The sequence below is a fragment of the Lissotriton vulgaris genome, chromosome 8 (assembly GCF_964263255.1).
Source record: "Lissotriton vulgaris chromosome 8, aLisVul1.2, whole genome shotgun sequence".
In the NCBI taxonomy this organism is placed as follows: Eukaryota; Metazoa; Chordata; class Amphibia; order Caudata; family Salamandridae; genus Lissotriton; species Lissotriton vulgaris.
The window spans coordinates 818,781,638-818,794,179 of NC_141696.1; the positions used below are offsets into that span (position 1 = coordinate 818,781,638).

The 12,542-nt window shown below is 45.6% G+C and overlaps 1 protein-coding gene across 1 annotated transcript in view; it reads left to right on the plus strand.

Annotated features, from left to right (window-relative positions):
- Nucleotides 1–12,542, plus strand: part of RFX8 (regulatory factor X8) — a 954,619-nt gene that overhangs the window by 625,868 nt on the left and 316,209 nt on the right. Inside the window, exons 12-13 of the mRNA XM_086933389.1 lie at nt 1,569–1,663; nt 4,477–4,591. Of these exons, the coding sequence (XP_086789515.1) occupies nt 1,569–1,663; nt 4,477–4,591 (210 nt within the window). The remainder of the gene's footprint in view (nt 1–1,568; nt 1,664–4,476; nt 4,592–12,542) is intronic.

The window sequence follows — 12,542 nt, forward strand, 5'->3', positions numbered from 1 at the left end:
CTGTGGCCTTCTACTCCGGCGGAACGGACATTACATTCTTTGGACGTTCAAAGATGCTTGAAATTCTACTTAGAACGCACACGGTCCTTTAGAAAGTCATTGCAGTTATTTGTGTCCTACAGCGCACCACGGAAGGGGTTTCCTTTAGCAAAGAGTGGCATTTCACGCTGGATTTCCAGTGCGATTCAATTCTGCCATCAGGAGGCGGGCAAGCCCCTGGACAGAAAAGTCTGTGCACATTCCACAAGATCTGTTGCATCGTCGGTGGCTCTTTTCTCTGGAGTCGCTATCAAGGACATATGCATGGCGGTAACGTGGAGCAGTACACATACCTTCACAAAGCACTACTGCCTAGAGTCTGCAGGACGGGACGACGCTGCTGTTGGTCAAGCAGCCCTTAGGAACCTTTTTCAATGAGAGGTGAGCTTTCCCTACAATCCCTCCATCCTGGTAAGCACATTTTTTGGCATCAGCAATGTTTTATTTCTTGGTTACAATTTAGCAAAGTATGCTATAAGAATTGTCGTATGGTTATGTGAGGCCATCTAACAAAATGTGCTTTTTTTGATTTACTGCTAGCTATTCTGATACAAAGCATGGGAATCTATGAAAGTTCCAATACTGGGGTAAGAAAACAAGTTACTTACCTGTAACTTTGGTTCCCCAGTATTGGTAACTTTCATAGATTCCCATGCGCCCACCCTCCTCCCCGGGGAAAGCTCGGCCTTTGTTTTTTTTACTGAGATGGTGGCTGTTTGCACAACGGCTACGAAAATCTGAGGCTCTGAGCTCTCTCAGGAAGGTTCCAAGGGGTGAGGCTGTTCTGATTGGTCCTTGCGGAAAGTTTGGGCTCTTTTACACAAAGAGGGTGATATGCAACAAAATGACATGAGGCCTAGGCCTATTTTCTCTTTTGTTTCTATGATTGTTATTTTTTTTATTTACCGAGGCTCCCATTCCGACGACGAGGAATGATACAAAGCATGGGAATCTATGAAAGTTACCAATACTGGGGAACCAAAGTTACAGGTAAGTAACTTGTTTTCATCTGAAGAGCAGGTGCCTGGGCTGCCTCCACTGCTTTCTGCACACATGCTAAGTTATTCAACCACATGCCAATGAAACTCCTATTTACTTCAGTCTGTACTTGGGGATGGCGAAAGGTGGTTATAAAAGAGAAGCACAAGCTACCCATCAGTTTTAAGGCGTAGCCTACCACAGGTTACCTTTGCCCTACCTCCTTGCGGATATGCTGATGCCAAATGGCAGTCTCCAAATCAGTTGGTTGAACAGTGGCAGCAAAACAAAAGTAGACGGGTGCAAGTTTGTGTGTGTATGGCAATGGTTTCAAGGTGCCTATGGAAGGACTGTGCATGCCCTATCAACCCTTTCATTGTAGTAAGTTGACTGATTAATTTCCAACCTTTATGAGAGAATAGGTGAGAAAGAATGCATTCTTTTAGACATGGCACTATTCATTAAATCTGCCTAGTCTTCTGCTTTCTTACTTACACAGAAAGACAGTCATTTTACGGTTGCAGCATTATATCTCCATTTTCATATTACAGGTTTGAACAGTTTAATCTCCTTGCTTGGCACCTCATCAGATCTCAGAGCGTTCTTGAACTGTGTTTCATCACTTCTTCAGGCTTTTGTATTCCAGGTAGGGTGTTAGAAGCATTTATAATCTGAATTATTAGCTGGGGACTGACTTGATTGGGACAGATGAAGTGGTAACTCCGCTTTGCCATCCAGGATACCCCAGTATGTGTTTATCGGTCTAAAAGCTAACAGCCTATGTAGGCTTCGCCCTGTCCACTGTCATTACCCTTTCTGGCCAGATTGGCAAAGTAATCTCCATGTGCCCCTTCCACCTCTAACGACTACTCTGCATCATTGTATTAATTCCTGCAAAGGACCGCCAGCTGTCAGCAATACCCTTATAGAGTCAAACTTGGACTACGAGCCTCCCTTTTAGACAGCCCAATTACTGAATTGCAGCACGTGTGCAGCAACCCAGAATGTTGCTTACTAAATAGCATGGAACGAAACCTCTCGAGTGCATAGTATCACGCTGCGAATGTGCCATGGTTACCAGTCCAGGCGTGGGCCACTTTCTAGAAACTCTACCATCCAATCATGTGTGAATGAGGGTATCCCCAGTTGCATCGCCTTCATTACTGAGCCATTCCCATCCCAGCAGTTCACTCTGTTCATTAAACTAAAACCTCCTTGTACGTAGACCATGCTGCTTCTCTGGTGGAACTAAACGCTTTACAACTGGAAGCCCCAGCTTTGAAAGACAACCATCCAGCTGTAAGTGGCAGGATGCACCAAGAGGTATTTTGATTTCTGTAATCAAACATGTTGGTGCCACTAACATAGCTTCATTCTTCAAATTTTGATGTGATCCGTATCGCAAAATTGGCATTTATGTGGGTTTTAGGGTACCTATCCAGTGGCTAGATTCTTTCACAGAGTAGTGCAGAGCAGGTTTTCATGCAAAAAACTAAAATAGAAATATCATGTGAATCCCATGTTCTTCTCTCTTGAAAAATTGGCATATTTCCTGCACAATATTTTCCACAATGACTTGTCTCTTTAACTAACTAGCTAGATCACTTACTTGCCACACAAAGTGCCTCATTTACTACAAAATGACGCAGCGCGGAGCCGCAAGCCATATTGCTGCACCGAGCTGCGTAGTTTTAAAAGCACAGGGATGTGTCGTATTAACAACAATACGACACATCCGTGTGCTTTCCCCTGCGCAGGTGTACAGTTGGCTGCCATGCGCCAGTGCAGGCAACCTTGGGTCATGTTGAAAGGGTGTCTGCGTTGTGGGGATTATTGTTTTTGTGCAGGAACGGACACCTGCACAAAAACTATAATTGATTGCATTTTCCTCTTTCTATGCATGCTACAGAATCCAGCACACAAAGAGGAAAAAAAATTGGAGAAATGAAAGTATTTCTCCTTGTTGCACCACCATTACGCCTCCCCTGGGGAAGAGTAGGATTCTGATGCATTCCCAGCTTTACAAAACGATGTAAGGGAATCTGTGAGGTTCCATGGATGTTGCGTGGGAACACCCACAGCAAGACAATTGGAACACCCCCTTCACGCAGAGTAATGCCCAAAAGGGGCCCATATTTTCATGGCCATGAAAAGTCATGCAGAGTAACTTTACCTGGCCTTGTAACTATGGACATGCCCATTACGCTGTCTGTCAAAAAAAGGTACACACTGGTGGCGCAATGGGCTTGTAAATGAACCCAAAGGGACTTATTTTAAAGCCCCCTGTGCCGCCGGTGCACAACCTGCCTCCCCATAGTTACAGGGACACTTAAAGCCAACCTGCGTGGCTTTTCGTGTCCTTGTAAATATGGCCCCTTTACATACAACACTTTGCGTGAAAGGGGCCTGCCATGGGTGTTTCTGTGGGTGTTCACACACAACACCCATGCTTTCTGCCACATTCCCAGATTTACAAGAACTCGTAAACCTGGAAATGCATCAGAATGCTACGCCTCCCAGAGGAGGCGTAGAGAGGCGCAACGAGTAGAAATGTTTCCTTTCTCTTCGTTTTTTTCTTCTTTCTATGCGTGCTGCATTCTGCAGCGCACATAAAATGAGGAAATCACCTCTTGTGATTGTTTATGTGCAGGAAGGTGTCCCTTCCTGCACATAAACAATCATTGGAAAAAATTGAGTTTTTAACTTTTATGTGGGCTGCATGAAGCCGCACACATTGAAATTTAAAAACGCCACTACTGATTGGTTATGTGCAGGAAGGAACACCTTCCTGCACATAAACAATCATTCCCCTCAACACAGACACCCTTGCACTATGGTGTAAGGGTGCCTGCGTCGGAGCATGGCAGCAAATTGTGAGTCAGCACAGGGTAGAGCAAAGGGATCTGTGATATTGTTGTAGATATGACGCATCCCTGTGCTTCGGAAATATTGCAGTGCGGCACAGCTAAATGGGTTGCGGTACCGTGCTGCGTTAATTCCTTGTAAATGAGGCCCAAAGTGTTGAGGTCAGGGTGGAGTAAAGGGGCATATGGGTACAACAAATGGTACAGCAGAGAGTGTTTCTGTCTCTCGGTGGTCCTCTCTAAGTTAGCCGCCTACAATGTATTTATGGGGCACTGTCAAAGGACAGAAGCTAGATTTAAAAAAAAATAAGTAACATAAACTACTTTCCCTCCTTTTTTCAGAAGTAAGGCGTTCTGTAAAAATATGGGGAAATATTGTGAATAAAACCTGGGAAACTAAGACTACAACCCCAAAGTTTGCATATAGAGAAAATCGTGTTATTTATGTTAGCAGCACTGTAAAACTGTTGTTAGAATACATGTACTTCTGATCTTTAAAGCTATTCAGTCAATGTATCTTAGTTACCACTGTTTAGATTTGAACGTTTAATTACAGCTCGCATTGTGTTATTTTCAAAATACTGTTTTCGAACAGCCAAGTAAAAATAAAGATGATTTCAAGAAATTGGCTGCCAGTTTTCAGCTGAGATGGAACTTTCTGCTCACCTCGGTCAGCAAAGCCATGACACTCTTCCATGCGGACAGCTTTGGTGAGTGAATAGTCTGCATTCACATTCCCTCGTTTTACAGCTTTATAGTAAAAATTACATTGTATAGTCAATAAGGCTTAAGGAATTACCTGTGTTTAATGTGTAACACACCTGCATGGATATTTCTGTGGTTTCCCAATCAGGTGCCTGTTTGCTGCAGTTGGATAACGTGTTCAGGAAGGTTGGGAGTGCTTTTTATCATACATACTCATATGTCATAAGAACAAGGGGTATAACCTTGAGCTAAAGATCAATATCATAGTCCATCAGGTAAATCCAATAAATCCATTAGTCTTCATTTCATCTTCATTTATTATCCAGTCTTCACCAAGAGAACATACATTACCCGCTGCCAACACGTGTTTCGTCTTGGTCTGGTGACCAAAAAGACTTCTTCAGGGCTATGGCTAGAAAACAATAGTCTAGAGAAACACACGGTGTGCCTTCATAAGTCTTCGGCATACCTACTTCGCCAGATCGGAAGCGGCTTTTCTCCGTACTCGGAGGACGCTATCTAATTTGAACGCCATTACGGGACGCTCTCATACACCAAGGCAAGCTTTGAAATCGATAAAAATACCGGGTTACTGGAAACCGGCTCTTTATTTATGAACATTGAACTCCTTTCGGAACTCCGGATTTATATGTGAATAATTACATTGATGTATGCCGAAGACTTATGAAGGCACACCGTGCGTTTCTCTAGACTATCGTTTTCTAGCCATAGCCCTGAAGAAGTCTTTTTGGTCACTAGACCAAGATGAAACACGTGTTGGCAGCGGCTAATGTATGTTCTCTTGGTGAAGACTGGATAATAAATGAAGATGAAATGAAGACTAATGGATTTATTGGATTTAGCTGATGGACTATGATATTGATCTTTAGCTCAGGATATACCCCTTGTTCTTCTGTTTTACAATTGTGGTTGGCCTCCTGATCACATTGTTTGGTTCGGGGTGGGTGACCAGGACCTTATCCTTGGAGCTTAACGAGATATTGATCTTTACCTTTGTTTCTTTCCAGCACAACTATCACTCATTCAATTTCACTCATTCATGGTGTCTTCTGTTTCCAGGAATTGGGTGCTCTGTCAGTTATTGGCACGACGGCGAAATGCTTCTAAAAACTGTACAATACAAAGTTTTCCGTGACCACTTGAGTAACTGCACATGCCCTATGAGCAGAAAACAGTTTTATGATAGAGGCACGCATGGCTAAACCACGCATGCCTCTGTGATGCAGCCAGGACCTTGAATGCGTCTTAACCACACATTCCTTTACCACGCAATTTCATTGTAAAGGCATGAATGGTGAGGCATATGCGTTGTTAACTTCGCCACCACTCCGACCCCCCCATGCCCTAAGCCCTAAATTATGAACCCCCTACCTGCCTGTCCTCCCGCCTTGAGGCCCAAAACCAGCCCTGAAAACTGCCCCTTTCACTTCCACTGCCCCAGGCCTAAAAACCCTGCCCCTAATTAAAAAACTACCCTGATCTCCCCCACCCTGTCCTATAAAACCGCCCCTTCCTAAAAAAACTCCCACCAAACCCAGCCTTTAAAACAACCCTAACCCCAACTTACCTGTCCGCGTCCGGAGCTTCCTGTTTCGACCCTTGTTCCTAAATCCCCGCCCTTCCTGAACACTAGAGTGCACCCGCCTTACCCACGCATATGTGTGAGTAAGGCAGATTTATTGTTTGGGCAAACGTGGTTACGCTTGCGGTGTTCCAGGACGCATGGCTCTGGCTGCGTTGTTCTGGACGTTTCCCTCTGTGGATGCATGTCAGGCAACCAGGCATTCACTTTTGTGACTTTAGAGTGACTGACTGACTGGACCATTTATAAAGTGCACTTATGCCGAGGCGTCTTGGCGCTATAGGACACAAGTGAAGCAAAGGGAGGTTACGGGAGCAGAAAGAGCCAGGTCTTCAAGACCCTTCTGAAACTGGCTAAGTTCTTTTCTGAGCGCAGTGTGTTGGGCAGACTGTTCCATTGCTTAGGGGCTTGGTAGGAAAAGGATCTGCTGCCCCAGCGGGCTCTTTTTATTTTGGGAATCTGAATTAAGTCCAGGGAGCTGGATCTGAGTGCGGGCGCCGGCACATAAGGGGGAAGAAGGCCGGAAAGCTGCTTGGAGGAGTTTCCGTACAGAGATTTATGAACCAAGCATATGGCCTTGAATTGGATTCTGCACCTGATCGGGAGCCAATGAAGTTCCCATATAGCTTTCGAGGTAGGATGTCTTTTGGGGAGGTCCAGCAGGACTCTGGCCGCTGTATTCTGGATTGACTGGAGCCTGGCGAGCAGTGTTTCGCCGGCTCCTATGTACAGGGCGTTACAATAGTCTACCTTGGAGATGACCAGCGCTCCCACCACAGTTTTCCTGAGGAAAAAAGGTAGGTAAGGCAGAATTTTCCTGAGGATTTTCAGTGTGAAAAAACAGGCTGAAGTGACCTGGCTGATGTGAGCTGTGCAGGAGAGGTCTTTATCGAATATGAAACCTAGATTTCTATCCTTGTTTGCCAGGGGCCACCATAGATGGCTCCATATGGATGGTTTTTGACCGAACTTAATCACCTCGGTCTTCTCGGTGTTGAGTTTTAAGGAATGAACATTCATCCAATTCATTACCTCTGACAGACAGTTCCTGAAACTGGCTGCAGTGGCTTCCACCGACTGTGTGAGTGAGACAGCCAGTTGTGTATCATCGGCGTATGATACCAGGTGCAGGCCATGAGATTTTATCAATGCAGCAAGGGGAGTCACATAAAGATTAAAAAGAGTGGGTGAAAGGGCTGATCCCTGAGGGACACCGCATGGGAGATGGAACTCATCCGATTGGAGGACACCCCAGTGGATCTGGTGTGTATGGGCATTTAGAAAAGACTCAAGCAGAGCTAGGGCAGTGTTAGTGATGCCCAGCATCCGCAACCTGTTCACTAGGACCATATGGTTGACGGTGTCAAACGCCGCCGTTAAGTCCAGTAGGATCAATGTGGCCCTTCCCCCATCATCCATGGTCCTACGGATTTCTTCAGTGGCTATGATCAGCGCGGATTCGGTGGAGTGATTGGCCCTGAAGCCGTGTTGTGTGGGGTCAAATAGGTGATTATTATCTAAGTGTTTTGTGAGCTCCTGATTCATGGTACTCTCAAGCATTTTAGCTGGAAGGGGCAAGCAGGAAATTGGCCGATAATGTTTGGGTTCCATCGGGACCAATGAATCCTTTTTGAGGATGGGTCTGATGCATGCTTTCCTCCAGCTACTGGGGAAAAGTCCCGAACTTAAGACAATGTTGAGAAGCGGGGTAAGAGCCAGACTAATTGTTTCCGGGACCGCATGTAATATGTACGAGGGGCAGGGATCCATTGGAGATCCAGATTTGGTGTGTAGAAGCAGGGTGGTGACCTGCGTGTTGTTTAGCGGTGAGAATTGGGAGAGTTCAGAGATGACAGATGTCTGGTCGGTTGTATGGCCGGTTTCCCGGTTTCCGGATGACAAGCGGAGATCGTCATAAACCGCCTGGACTTTTTGCTGGAAGAATTGGGCTAAGTTCTCCACAAAGTCCTGATCGGCCGTAAATATAACATCCCTGGGGCTTTTGGCTAGATAAGTGACCGTCTTGAACCGTTCTTTTGGGGAGTTTGAGGATTCAAGAATTTTATTTGAGTAGAAAGTCGCCTTAGCTTATTCAATCTTAAGCTTATATTCTTGTAGGACTGCTGTGTATTCCTTTCTGGTATGTGGACTGTAATCGGCCCGCCATAGTCTTTCATAGCGCCGGCATTTTTGCTTAATCAATTTGGCCTCCTGAGTATACCATTGTGCGGTGGCTGAACGTATCCTGGGTTTTTTGTTTCTACTGGGGCTAGCTCGTCTATAGCGGGTAAGCCACGTGTGGTATTTAAGAGCTCCACTATTGCTGTCGCAACTTGCAAAGGAAGGAAAATCCCTAGCAAGTGAATTCGAGAGTAGGGTGGCTTCGAGATTCTTCCATGGGCGCGTTTTATTAGGTAGAGATAGATCTTTCCGCCTAATATTCGTCAGTGCTAGACTCAGACTGAAATTGATGACCGTATGGTCAGACCATGGAACCTGGGTAATTGACGTGATCTTTAGGTGATTGTTATTGGTGAAAATGGCATCCAGGGTGTGCCCTGCTGTGTGGGTAGGTCCAGCCACCAGTTGGCGCAACCCGTAGCTACAACAATTCTCTGTAAGCGTAGTGGTTTGAGAGTGTGGGGAGGTTATGTGATGAAGAAGAGCCTGGCTCCTCTTATGGATACCTGCATTGTGACTCTTAGTGTTGCAAATGAAGGGGGTATGTACCTAGGAGTGCAACCAGCAGTTAAAACCAAGAAGGGCTTATTCCTTCCATACGACTACTTCCTCTGAGTGCCATTATCATTCAGGGAAGAACGTGGTTAAAAATGGAATTGCCCCAAATCAAGGAGCAACGACCTTCAGAGCAAGAAAACACAGAAGAGTCTAGGTTCTTCCACAATGCCAGTAGATACCATAGTCTTCAGTGCAAAGAATACATAGAAAGAAGTACATCCATGGGGAGGCATCTGTAACTGCGGAGTCCACCCCTTCAGCCAGCCTCCCACAACAAACTGTGTGAATAGCTACGCCCGTTTCAACCCCAAATTCTCATGCAGAAGACTGTAGCACTACAGTCTGGCTCTTTAATTACAACCTGAAGAGTATGGGTGAATAACAACCTTTTGCTTTGTGAGGTAGGAGATCTCCAACGTCCCTTTCATATCCATATTCTGAATCTCCCTGTCTTCCCTGGAACACGGATCCATGATGTTACGGGTGACTCCAAGGAAGCTGTGCCAGGCTGCTCCTTTCACTCTGTTTTGTACTTTTGTCGGTGCTCAATCTGGAGATGTAAGATACAGTTGAGACTGGTAACAACAACGATATCTTTCATTCTTCCTTCCTGGTCTTTGTCACTAAAGGCAGCTGAAAAAAGCAAACTGTGTGCAACAGATAAGCACCAGCCTCCGTGGGCCCTGGCTGCCTAAAGCACCAGCTGCTACCAGTACTAGGACTGGCCCTCCTGAAGTGATACCAATACAACCATTGTCAACAGCGCCTGCAAAATCACTTTTGTTGCCACTCCTTCCTGTGCCAGGCTAGACGTAGGCATGGGCTCACCTATAGAGACTCTGGCAGACTCCTCAATGTCGTGGATGTGTCAGCAGTTTCATCCCTTCAGTCATCTCTTTGCATGATATTAAATACGCATGATAACTCTGGTTGTCAATGCACTTAATGGAGAGAACAGGGATTTGTCTAGTCAGAGGTTTGACTCATCCTAAATGAAGTAGTAGAAGGTTAATGTACCCGCTGCAAAGCACAAAGTGTAACATGCAGATCACATTTTTGTATTTTATGTAAATAGCTTAGTGAGTTACTTCTTTTGTTAAAAGGATCCTTTTGTTACTTGTAGTTCATAGGATAAAATCCTTCTAATATAGTATATTGAACTATAAACTGGCATCACAAAGCTGCAGGAAAATGTCATGGCATAGACTTCGAACCTTATAGTTTTTTCCTCTATCTTTCATTACTGTAAGGTTGTTTTTTTTTTTTTTGTGTAAGACCTTTATTAACATAAAATAGAATACACAGCATGAGCCTACAACCCTGAGGCCGGCTCGCCACTTTACCATGTTCGTTTAGTACAATCGTAGTTAGGCATAAAATCAATATGTGACCGTCAGTTAGAACCGTTTTGTATGTTCCGATCAGGGCTCGCATTGTACAATCGACATGAGTCTTACATTTTATAATTTTATCAACCAAACTTCAACTTCCCCAACTTAAGACCACTCATTGCTCTCATACACATCCTATACAGTGAGCAAAACAATGTTTCGGAATTTCCCCAGGCAGCCTTCAGGCGTCGTAACTCTCACAGCAGTTCTTACATTCCAGTGTCACACGTACAACAACTAATCCTCCCCATTTTCCTGTAGTGAAGACAGGTAGTCCGATAAAAAGCACCATACATCCTTAGGCCTTGATTTCGCAGGCAAGTCTTCCTCATATGTTTGAAGTTTATCCCTACAAGTCGACATGTTATGCAGCCACATTTTTGTAGTCGGCACTCTACGGCTGTGCCAGCATTGCGCCACCTGTCTTTTGGCTAATAGTAGTGCGATAGCACAGAATTTACGTTTCAGCGCTCTGAATTGGGGTACAATACCGAGCAGACAGATCTGTGGCGTGCAGTGTACCTCATCTTCCAACATGACCGAGAGCGCGGCAGTGACCTCCTCCCAGTAATTCGCAACTCTCTCACACTTCCATGCCAGATGTACAAAGTCTGCCCCATCCCTGTTGCAGCGCTTACATTTGTCGTCCTCTTGAAGCCCATATCTGCGCATTTTCACCGGTGTGTAATAGCTTTGGTGAATTAACTTGAAATGAATAATTCTCAGGTTCCCGTTTGGTGTTAGTATCTGTGTCAGTGCGCATGAACTGTACCATTCTACCTCTGTTAGTGGAATATCTAGTAGTGCATCCCATCTTTCCTTAGCTTTAAGTGTGTGGCCTGCTATTTCGGATTGTGCAGCAGTGTAAAGCCTAGATACCAAGTGAGACAGATCGCTCGTGGCGATCAGCAGTTGCAGTGGTGCTAGAGTTTCCGGCTCTTCAGGGAATGAAGGGTAATGTTCTTTTAATGCCCTAGTCAATCTGTAATATGTGAAGCGGAACATAGGAGTTTGATTCTGAATATAGTCCAAGTTATCAAGTTCTATAAATGTGCCTCCCTGATATACGTCGCCCATTTTGTCGATCCCAGCTCTAGACAGTAGCGACATCCCCACCTTCTCGCTAGTGACTGATAAGGCCTGATGGTTCTGTAGTGGCATGTTCGGTGCATATAACGGGGTTTTGTGAGCCAGTCGCCCTATCGTATTCCATGCCTTGATTGTGGTGTCTACGGTGTTGATGTCCTTTGAGTGGAGCGGCGGTCTCTTGTGTGACAATATCGCTGATAGGGGTACCGGATGGGCATCTCCCTCTTCAATGGCCACGTGTGTGATGTAGGGGACCTCATGGTACCAGTACGCTGCGTACTGTGCCTGGGCACATAGGTAATACAGGAGAAAATCAGGCACCCCGAAACCGCCTTTTGCTATCGGGAGCGTTAGTGTCTGTAGTTCAATGCGCGCCTGTTTTCCCGCCCAGATCAAGGTTAACACCAGGGATTTTATGCGTCGAAAGACCTCCCGTGTAGGCGTGATGGGTATGTTGTTAAAAAGATATAACAACTTGGGCAAGATGTTCATTTTGACGATCGCTATTCGATCAGCTATTGATAATGGCAAATGTATCCAACGACGGACCTTATCGTCCAGTTTGGTGAGTACTACTCCATAATTCGCGCGCATTACTTCGTCTGGGTCCCTGTGGAACATGACTCCTAGGTAGCGAACCGGTTCCTGCTGCCACGCTAGTGGGTAGTCTATTGCAAAGGGAGTGGTGGAATCGGTGAGGGGTATGAGTGAGGACTTCGACCAATTTATCGCCAGCCCCGAGTGGCCCCCAAATCGGATGTACTCCCTGAGGAGCGGGTTCAGATGAATTTCCGGATCGCGTACATAGAGCAACATGTCGTCAGCGTAAAGCGATATGTGCAGTGGTCTAGACACAAATTGCAGCGCCGATTCCTTGTAATTTTGACGCACTATGCACGCCAATGGCTCTAACGCTAGTGCAAAAAGCAGGGTAGACAGGGGGCATCCCTGTCTCGTTCCCCGCCCAATGTCAAATGGGGCTGAAACGTACCCGTTGATCCGGACCCTTGCACACGGTTTGGTGTACAGCAAAGAAATCCACTGGACAAATCTTTTAGGAAAACCCATCCTATAAGGACGGTCAACATATAACGCCATTCGATTGAATCGAACGCTTTGGCGGCATCAAGCATG